At 39.7% G+C, this 10,857-nt stretch overlaps 3 protein-coding genes across 3 annotated transcripts; 2 read left to right on the top strand and 1 right to left on the bottom strand.

Moving 5' to 3' along the window:
* The first annotated feature begins 1,430 nt into the window (after positions 1-1,430).
* On the top strand, positions 1,431-4,475 carry LOC103431992 (3-ketoacyl-CoA synthase 20-like). The gene is made up of 2 exons (XM_008370162.4): positions 1,431-2,379; positions 3,547-4,475. The coding sequence occupies exons 1-2, from the start codon at positions 1,600-1,602 to the stop codon at positions 4,330-4,332; spliced, it is 1,566 nt and encodes a 521-aa protein (XP_008368384.3). The 5' UTR covers positions 1,431-1,599; the 3' UTR covers positions 4,333-4,475.
* A 453-nt stretch (positions 4,476-4,928) lies between these two features.
* On the bottom strand, positions 4,929-7,997 carry LOC103431993 (armadillo repeat-containing protein LFR-like). Its single transcript, XM_008370163.4, has 8 exons — positions 7,729-7,997; positions 7,207-7,376; positions 6,819-6,961; positions 6,458-6,711; positions 5,968-6,073; positions 5,744-5,882; positions 5,509-5,654; positions 4,929-5,392 (listed from the first exon to the last, which is right to left on the bottom strand). The coding sequence occupies exons 1-8, from the start codon at positions 7,913-7,915 to the stop codon at positions 5,137-5,139; spliced, it is 1,401 nt and encodes a 466-aa protein (XP_008368385.3). The 5' UTR covers positions 7,916-7,997; the 3' UTR covers positions 4,929-5,136.
* Positions 7,998-9,325: 1,328 nt separating this feature from the next.
* Positions 9,326-10,427, top strand: LOC139193027 (F-box protein CPR1-like). Its single transcript, XM_070815986.1, has 2 exons — positions 9,326-9,615; positions 9,701-10,427. The coding sequence occupies exons 1-2, from the start codon at positions 9,326-9,328 to the stop codon at positions 10,425-10,427; spliced, it is 1,017 nt and encodes a 338-aa protein (XP_070672087.1).
* Positions 10,428-10,857: the final 430 nt, after the last annotated feature.

Here is a 10,857-nt window from a genome sequence, read left to right as displayed (position 1 = left end):
CCCAGCAAAATGCTGGCCTGCGGGTTGGGTCCGAGGCAACTTAAGCCCAGCAGCCAAAGGTGCTGGCAAGCAGGTCGAGATTGGGGCGAAGCCCAGTGAGTTCACGGGCCAAGGGACACAGGACAATGGGCCAAAATTTGCTGGTTTTGCGCTTAGGGATTGCAGGTCCTATAAACAGAGATAGGCCGAAAGGCTTAGTGGTCTGGATTAACGCAGTAAAGCCCTAAGGCTGCTACCGTGAGGGGTCCAAGGTGTCCGCGATGGTGGTGCCGCAAGTACCCATATTTTTTTGACAGAATTAGGGTTTGAAAACCCTAAATTTCTTCTAATTTATTTTAAATAATTTGACTCACAAATTCCACATAGCAAATATAATTGCGTAGTGCATGAAACAAATATATGAACATATACAATATATATATCGAAAGGAAAATATAAACATAGGGGGTTCATGCATCATGGGGAATGTTTTTATGCTTCATGGTCAATTTAAATATTTTACTTTATTTTAAGCATACCTGATAGGCAGAAAACAATAAAAGCCTTTGAATTTGTAGAAGATCCTTCTCGAAAGCCGGAATTGCATCTCTAATGCGTTGTATCACGTTCAACATAAAAAAGTTAAATTGAACCAATATCATGTAGATTAATTCAATAAAATAATAAATTAATCATAAAAAAAATGATTAAAACGTAATACTCCCCTAATTGAAGAATAAACTCTCTTTAGCACAGCATTAAGAGCACGCTGATAACGTGTTGTAAGCATAATTTACTGAACAATTATGAAGGCCAAAGAGAGAGGGAAGGTGCGGCAATGTGGAGAGAATGAGAGATGTGTAATTGTGAGTGTATTCTATTCCACCCCATTGTGCCTTTATTTATAATAGTATGATAGGTAAAAATCTTTCCCTTTAAGATTACAACATTTAATAGGTAATCTACTCCTAATAGGAATATAAGATACATTTTCATATCTACTAAGATTTACACAATCACATTCCTAATCTAATAGGACTGCAACACATTATAATTTATACCCATGGTTAAATTATTACATGTAACCACTATAATTAATTATCTTGTTGGCCGGTTGGGTAAAGAAATTAAAGATCACACCAAAAAAAATTCGCCAAAAAAAACATTAATACTATAAAAAGAGCTCCAAAAAAAATTAGGAGGGAGAAAAGCTACGTGGTTCACCAACGAGTGAGAAATTATTGAGATTACCATGGCATCAATTGACACGTGTACCCATGATGTGTACACTGTTGTGTAGCGTACGCATATTCTACTACTGTAGACCCTGCAAAAAATGGCAAAGCAGCAAATACTCGCCAAGAAAGAGGGCAACCTTGGTAATTTGCCCCAAAGAAAGTCCGCCATTTTTCCGGTTGGCAAACATTCAATGCCCCCCCGCGGTTCACAATTAAAAGTTCGTTGGGGTAGTTGCATCCTCCTCCTCCTCCTCCTCTTCTCCTATCAAACATTATATATACATATAAGTACTCCTCAATTTCTCCACCAAAACCTCATAGAAACAATTTGAAAAACTTCCCCTTCTGTGAGTTTGATTAGTGTAGTGTTTCTGAGGCCACCATGGCGGCACAAAGCCAGAACCAGAAAGGAGAATCGAACTCGGGACCTGAGTCAGCGGGAAGTCGCAAAACTGCGCTTCCTAACTTTCTTTTATCAGTGAAGCTCAAATATGTCAAGCTAGGGTACCACTACTTAATCTCCAACGTCATCTACCTCCTACTAGTCCCTCTCATCGCCGCGGCCTCCGCCCACCTCTCGACGCTCACCGCCAATGACTTCCTCCACTTGTGGCAACAGCTCAAGTTCAACTTCGTCTCGGTCACCTTGTGCTCGGGCCTCATGGTTTTCCTAACCACCGTATACTTCACCACCCGCCCTAGAAAAGTATACTTGGTGAACTTCGCATGCTACAAGCCCGAGCCGGCCCGCACGTGCACACGTGAGATATTCATGGAGAGGTCGAAGCTGACGGGCAGCTTCTCTGACGAGAACTTGGCCTTTCAGCAAAAGATTCTCGAGAGGTCCGGCCTCGGGCAAAACACATACATGCCCGAGGCCTTGCTTCGGGTCCCTCCAAACCCGTGCATGGCGGAGGCGAGGAAGGAGGCGGAGATGGTGATGTTCGGAGCGATCGACGAGTTGCTGGAGAAGACGGGGGTGAAGCCTAAGGATATTGGGATTTTGGTGGTGAACTGCAGCTTGTTCAATCCGACGCCGTCTCTGTCGTCCATGGTTGTGAATCACTACAAACTTAGGGGGAACGTTGTGAGCTATAACCTTGGTGGGATGGGCTGCAGTGCTGGCCTCATTTCCATTGACCTGGCAAAGCAGCTTCTCCAGGTTTGTTACTAACTCATAATTTTCACTGCCTTTTTGCATTTCATCTTTGCTTAGTTAAACTAATATTTCTCTTAATTATCACCGACTATGGATGCCTGTGTTTTATACATGATGACCAATTCACATTAGTACACTAGGTTATAAATGGAATATTACTAAATCATCTTTCTATACCTTTAAGGATCATAAGTTACAAGAGAAGTGTTATTGGCATGTTTAAGATCGCTTTTTAGAATGTTTAAAACTGTTTTTGATTGCGTTTGACATAAAAGTTAAAGGCGTTTATGGATTATAGAAGTGTTTCACTACAAAAACACTTGTCAAATACTTCTTAATGAATTACTTGAATTTTTACCACTTTTAATCGAAGCACTTGTGAACATAAGTGTTTCTTACAAAAGCAATCCCTATATCCAATTTTTTTAACTCTCGTGTGGATAACTAGATTTTTTTTTTCTTTCCAAAGTGGACAAATAGCTAGATTCATTTGCATACGTACACCTCACTTGTACAGATATATTTCACCGAAAAAAAAAATAGAACTATTATTGACATTTAAATATTAATTGTGCATTCTTTATGAGAGGTTTTTATTTTTTATTTTTTAAATATATAAAATTTTGGAATGCGCAATTCAATATTTAGAGAACTATAAGTGAAAAGTAAATATGTCAACTAAACGTGGTCGATGAATATGCATGTGTTCAAAAATACATGTAACAACCAATTAGACCATTCATAAATGAGTAATGGTAGGTAGGGATTAGCTGGAATGTCCAGCTGGCATGCGGGATGTCATAAAAAGTACGCTTTCTGCAGGGCAAAATAAATGGAATTGGATCCTATCCGGATTTACGATAGGATTCTCACATCTTAATCATTTATCGTGTAATTAAAAATCATCTGATTTTTTTTATTTAAAATTAAACACAAATAGTATCTGACGAAAGTTGGCCGACGATGTATGATGAACGGCTAAAATGTGAGGATCCCTAGGATCCCCACAAAGTGAATCTGAAGAAGATCCTCTTCCAAAATAAATAAATCAACTGAAACAGAAAAATAAAGACGTACGAAAAATTAAATTTATTGTTACTTTTTTTATTTGATTGACACTAAATTAGGTAAAATCATGTCTAAATTTGTACTTAACATGTTGTGTAATAGGTGCACCCCAACTCTTATGCCCTAGTTGTAAGCATGGAGAACATCACTCTCAATTGGTACTTTGGAAATGACCGGTCTATGCTTCTCTCCAACTGCCTCTTCCGAATAGGCGGCGCCGCCATCCTCCTCTCCAACCGGTTCTCTGACCGCCACCGCTCAAAGTACCAACTCATGCACACTGTCCGCACTCACAAGGGTGCAGACGACAGAGCATACAGTTGCGTATTCCAAAAAGAGGACGACACAAAAAGAATCGGCGTATCTCTCTCAAAAGACTTGATGGCTGTGGCCGGAGAAGCCCTAAAAACCAACATCACAACTCTTGGCCCAATAGTCCTACCCATGTCAGAACAGCTCCTGTTTTTTGCTACTTTGGTGGCAAGAAAGGTGTTTAAGATGAAGAACATCAAACCCTACATCCCGGATTTCAAGCTGGCGTTCGAGCACTTCTGCATTCACGCCGGAGGGAGAGCGGTGCTGGATGAGATCGAGAAGAACCTTGAGCTTAGCGACTGGCACATGGAGCCTTCAAGGATGACGCTCTACAGGTTTGGGAACACGTCAAGCAGCTCACTGTGGTATGAGCTGGCCTACTCGGAGGCCAAGGGAAGAATCAGGAAGGGAGATCGGATGTGGCAGATTGCGTTCGGGTCGGGGTTCAAGTGCAACAGCGCAGTGTGGAAGGCGCTGAGGACTGTTAAACCAGCGAAGGAAAAGAACCCTTGGATCGATGAGATTCATGAGTTTCCTGTTGAGGTGCCTAAAGTGGCAGCCCTCGTTTCTTAACTAAATCTCATATATTTTGCGGAAGCATGTTGTGTGAGTTAATTGTGTTTCTGTACGATGGTATATTGAAATGTAATTCTTTCACAATGTTGTTGGCTGTTACATACAATTAAACAAAAATACAACTGATTTGTGGACCAAAATATAGTCTCAAAATTGTCCTACAGTAACACAGAAATCTACAGGGGAAAATGCTTACCACAAAATTTCGACATTCCTATTAAGTCGCAAGGGAACAAGACTCGACTACTGCATTATCTTTGACAGTTCCGGTGTTCTAGTTTACGGATATCTAGTTTTAGCGAAATCTTCCAAAACATTAAGGTAGAACAATGTCTACCTGAGCAAGTGGAAAAAGACGGCTGCCTAATTCCAAGATTACAAAAGAACGAAAACTGTAACCTGCTCTACCTTTAGAGGTTAAGTAAACGACCATAAAATAACTATTCTTTGGGAATTCCATCAAACAAACTCCACAAATATAAACCAGAGTCCCTATCTAACAGGGTCGAATGAAAATAAGCGACCGAATAGAGTGCAGGATATCAGACACATTCTATATAGTATACAACAGAATCAGAGCAGAAACATCCGTATACGCTACACCAGTTTAGTTTCTGATTCAAAAAAACTAAACTTCCATATTACAATAGAGAGTATCCGAATGGGATTACCACTTAAGGATCTGACTGATATTTTCTTAAGACAAGAGTTACAAAGATTAGATCCTAGATTTACTTCTTAGCAGACGAACAACCAAATACATTTATAAAGAGAAAATTCATCATCAGACACAATTCTTAGTTACATGCCCCAAACACCACGGGCTGCTGCCACTTTGCTGTTTGGTCTAGATGTCAGTTCATACAAAATCCTGGCAAAGGTATCGGAATACCTGGCATCTGAGAATACTATTTCAGCAAATGCATTCTCATAAGCTAGCAGCAACGCTCGGTTCTGTGGCTCAGACACAAGGCTTTCCAATATCATCGCAGCTTTCCTGCAAACTTCGGGAACTGGATGGGGTTGCTTGATAACTTTTAACAGTCGATCAATGGCCCTGAAATTGTTTCAGAATAAAATGTCATCTCAAGCAACAAATTTTGATTTTCAAAATGCTGATCAAAATGAAATGATTCAGTATTTTGGATTCTTTTTTAGTGGAAGAGCCCTTACCATCGCTCACTGGCGAGTTTTAGCCTGCAGTCCATATTCACTTCAGCAAGGTTGTAGAGTGCGCCAACTGCAGCCGCTTGGGCCCCATGCACCGTTTGTGCATCTACCGATGGTAAGCTCATAAGATCAACCAATCTCTTGTGTATCTGCAGTGTTCACTCAGCGTCATTACAATTATACAATATTTGCAAAATGTATAAACACTTTTATAACTGGTTAATTTCTGAATATTAACCTGCGGAATAAAGGGAAGAAGGAAGGGTTCATTATCCGGGTTTATGACCAAACGCCCAAGTAACTCAGCTGCAGCACAATGCCATGTTTTGATTACAGATCCCAGCATCCCCATGATGGCTTGAACTGCACGTTTTCCTCTGTTTGATAGAAAATCAATTAATTTGTAAAACAGACTGATAACAAAGAGAGCTTCAGCTCGAAAAAGAAGATCCCAATTCTTACGTTATCTTTATGTATGATGGCTTTGATGAGCTGAAAATTCCAAGGTCAAGCAACGGAGCCAAATTTACAACTGTCTCAAGAGCATTTGTCACAAGTTCCTCATCCTCTGTTAACATAGGAAGCATTTGAGTCATTTTACTCCAATATCACAACCACAAAAGCATACTGGAAGGTTAAAAGGTATGAAGCTCAATAGTGAATGAAGCATACTAAAGTCTACAAGATTTACTGCCAGTAACATACTAAAATAAACCCATCTTTGAAATTGGAAAGCATATACGATCTATACATCCTTAACAACTGAACTACAAGAAGACAATAACACCAGAGAGTTTGTAATTGGATGTTACCTTAACTTTTTAAACATTTATATCACATGCACAGACAATTATACCGGAAAAAGAATTTTAGAGTTGAAACAAGAAATTATACCCTGCAGACGGACTGCAGTGAAGAAATAAGTAATGCTTTCCAATATAACGCTTTTCACCTGTGACATAATCTTCTATGCACTGGAACACTGTTTCCAGGCAATGGCGATGTTGGGCCATAATGACTTCATTTTCTGGCATGAAAGAGAAGTTGCGAATGATATTTGACGCAGCAACAGCACACTGCTGTCTTTCTGCTCGACCTTCTTCATCTAGGTTAAACAGACCATCTTCATCATGCCACCACTCCAAAGAAGAACGAATTTTGGTCACAGTACTCAGCACTGATGCTTCTTGAGTACCGGATCCCAAGCTGCCACATGAATATTTTCCCACAATCAGTTCCTCATATCAAAGACAACTTCAGACACTCAAACCGCAAATTCACTCATGAGAATACTATAAATCTGTAGAGCTTACCCAGGATGCGGGACATTGCCATTTGAACCCAATGCCTCGTACTCATTTCCAAACCCTGTCACAAGCAAATTTGCACCCAGAGTTCTCACTCTCGGAGCCTTTACATGTTCTTTTGGAAGGGCTATATCACGCCAATCATCAATCTGTTATTCACAGAATCCCGACAACATGGCATCAAATGTCAATAGATATTGGCTGGAACAAGATAGTTCACAACTTGGGGAATACTATTCCACACCCAATTGGTCATCTTCTCTAGTCTGTGTGCGTGTTTTTAAAATAGTAATACTATTGAATTTGAAGTGCTAAATGACCAACTGAGAGCTGCTTAAAACTTGAACATAAATATAACTATACAAATCAGAAAGCAAAAGAGTTCAAGACATACAACACTGAGTAGAGCATCAAGCAAGCCGGGAATCTTTGCAAGAGGGGTTGTGTCTTTGCGCATGTCATCTTTTTCTTTAAAAGAGAGTAACGTGAGAGTGTTCAATGCCCATGTCAGCTCACTCTTCAAGCCGCTTTGAAGCGCCAGAACTATCCTCTTATTGTTCTGATCTGCAATACAGATGATAAGTATTGACAAGAATGTCGACTCCACAATGCTCGAAAAGGAACTTTTCCCTTCGCGCTACTGATAACAGTTCCAATAAGTATCACATGAACTTTGACTCCCATTTCGTTGCCGACACTGGTACCGGAATTATTAGCATTACTACAGCTCACCGATCTCAGTAAAGTTCTGAAAAATTGGTACTTCACTTCGTTTTTTTGTTTTCATTTATATTTTGGCAATTCGCTTTAACCCCAAGAACTTAATAATTACAAGTATCTAAGAACTCATGGGAAAATTGAAACTTTCGAGAATTTTAGATTGAAATGTGAAGTGGTAGGGTTTTCATAAACTGACCGGCGAAGGAACTGTGGACGTGGAGGGAAGGACCAAGGAGAGTCGACGGAGCTACCGTGTCCGCGGCGGCTGCGGCAGCAGCTGCAGCGCTGTTTCCGCCGCTTCCAAACGGGCGGCCTCTCTTCGCCGGCGGCTGCGAGGTTCCGCCACCTCCGCCACTGGACTTGATTTGCTCCCTCTTCTGCATCTCCCTCTCTCTCTCTCCGGTGCCTGGTCTGGGATCGGATTATAATTTTAGGGCACAGATTATGAATTTTGACCCGGATCCATCCCCGTGAAATTGTTTGGGCTTAGGTGCTTCTTGAGTTATTAGTGTGGGCCTTGACCCACATTAAAATATAAAAAAAGTGCCAACGTTTGCAGTCTCTTTGCGCTACTTGACGTTTTTTCTTACATACAATCAATAACTGTTGTAGATGTTTTTGGATTGTAATTCTGTAAATCGTAGATAGATTTGGTTACTTGTTATTTTTTTTGTTTTTTTAATATAGGATTGTATTTACTTGGAGGACAAGTAAACCTCTCCTCAAAACTTAAGGGGATGTGGTCAAACTCGAATTTGAGAGGATTTTAAAAGACTTTAAAATCCTAGTGTAATCGATTAAAATATTTTAAAGAACTTTAGAATTCATGCAAATCTAGGTGTAGTCCATTGAGATTTTATTAGAGATTTTAAAGTTCATCCAAATCTAAGTGTATTAAAAAAAATTAAGATTTTGAAGGATTTCAATAAGTTGTGGATTTTGCCAGATTTGAGAGCAACAAGTATATATAGCCAAGACTAAAAAGAATCCAACCTCACCCCTAGAATTTCAAATCTTTTTCCATATAGGCAATCCTCAAATCCGCAAGTTGTCTGCAACCCCGCAATCCACATAAACCCAAATTATGCAATATGATCAATTGCATTTCAAACCCATTCAAATGCTATCCAATCTTTCTGAATCATCATTGCATCCGGAATTGTAATTTCATACCCAAAATTTTCATTCAACGATTTCTCCTTTCAATTTTAAGATGGCGGTTGGCGGTTCAGTGATGTTTGACGATATCAATTAGATTGATGATGTTGTCTTTCCAAGTCGTGTGATGAGATGTTGAAGAAGGGGCACAAAGACGAAGATGTTTTTTAGTGGTATGGAGAAGACGATCGTCGCCGATATAGGTTAGAAGAAGAAAGATTTTTTATTGTATTTTTTCATTATGTTTTAATAAGAATTAACAGTGTTAATGGTCTGTTAAAGACACGTATTGAAAAATTAAATAAAGAGACACAACCGAGACATGCATTTCGGAACAGCAGACCCACTACCATCGAGTAGCGTAGGGCAAGGGGAAAATATTTTTTCTCTTTTTTTATCAACAAAAAAATTATATGAAAATTCACCACAATCCACCAAAATCTACAAATCAAATCCATTCAAATTCTTTAAAATTCATATAAATTTTGTAGGAGTCAAATCCTCCTAAATCCTATCAAATCTATCACTTTTAAAATCCTTTAAAATCTTTTAAAATCTTAGTTTGGTTGCACCCCATAAACCCCATATGCATAAATGATCTCAATTCAAAACCCTTTCAAGATTTCAGGCAAACAATGTCAAGTTTTCCACCGGAGCTCGTCGTCGACATCCTTTCATGGCTTGCTCCGGAGGATTTGATACGATGCATGTGTGTTTGCAAAGCTTGGAATGCTTTCATCCGCGGCGAAAACTTCATCAAATCCCACCTCCAACGCTCCATCCAAACCAACTCCACTCGCTCTATTTTACTCACCTCATCTGATTCGGTCTTATTTTCCTTGCCTTTCGGCGGCAAGGAGACGTTCGGGTCAGCCGTCAAGATTGTGCCTGCGCTGAAAGATACGTGGATCTTGAGATTGGGCTGGTCTGTTTTGCATTCTCAACAAAGAGAATGGGGGCTTTGCTTTGTGGAATCCATTCATCCGAAAGTTGAAGAAGATTCCGCACAGCACACTTGAGCCGCTGCCACCCCTGGTTTCGGGGCGTTCTGCCTTGTATGGATTCGGGTATGATTCCGCTAATGCTGATTATAATCTTGTGGGAGTAATAGAGTTTTACAATTCGAAGAATGTTATTGTGAGTTCTCGTGTTGAACTTTATAGCCTAAAATCTAACTCATGGAAAAGCATCCAAAACATGCCTTGCGATGGATTTAAAGTATATCCAATTTGTTCACGTCGTTTATTGTTTATAAGTGGTGCTCTTTGTTGGCTGATGCATAATAATACAAATTGGTTGATAATTCTATCCCTTGATCTTGCAAGTGAGAAATATGGCCAATTTTCCACCCCATATGTTGGGAATGGCCGCACTTATCTGCTTCTAGATGTCTTGCGAGGCTATTTATGTTTTTGTGTTAATTACTGGAGCGCCCGACATGATGTCTGGATTATGAAGGAATATGGAGTGGCAGAATCTTGGACTTTTCTTTTTTCTGTTGAGATGAAAGTTCTGCCTATGGGGTTTGATTTACTTTGCAAACCTTTGGTTTTCTCAGAGAATGGTGACATGGTTCTTTTGACGAATGACAATGGTGGTATTTATTGGTATGACTTAGAGAAAAAAAATTTCAAACGAGTTGAAATTCATGGTGAACCAAGTACCTACACAGCAACCGTCTGTGTGGGAAGCCTTTGTCTTCTTGATGGCGATTATGTAGTTGCTGAGAGGCAGTAGCAGGTTGGCTCTACCTCTAAGAAGAGGAAATATTCGAGGAGAGTTTAGGCTCTTGATGTGGTAGTCAATGCAACAGAATATGATCAAAACTAGGGAGGACAACGGTTAATTGAGCCGCAAGGATGAATTTTCAGGTGCAGTTACAAACTTACAAGTATGCCAACTTATGCATCTTCCTTTAGACAATGCTTATTATGAACGCTGCAATTAATATTTTTCTCTTTATGGTTACACTTTTAGTTGGTGTGTCCGTTTGCAGGTTTGTTTTCAACTTATATCATTATGATTCAGCTCTATTTAGGTAGTTCAAGTCTTTCTTCTATGTGTAGCTAGTCCTCTAGTGTAGGGTTGATCATTGCACTAGTAAATGGAAAATGTTGTTTCAACTTGCCTTCAGTTGATATACATGTTTGGCATGCATCATGTTGCA

Source organism: Malus domestica, chromosome 16 (assembly GCF_042453785.1).
Source record: "Malus domestica chromosome 16, GDT2T_hap1".
Lineage (NCBI taxonomy): Eukaryota > Viridiplantae > Streptophyta > Magnoliopsida > Rosales > Rosaceae > Malus > Malus domestica.
Note: the sequence above shows the minus strand (reverse complement) of the source record. Positions and strands in the feature narration are given on the sequence as shown.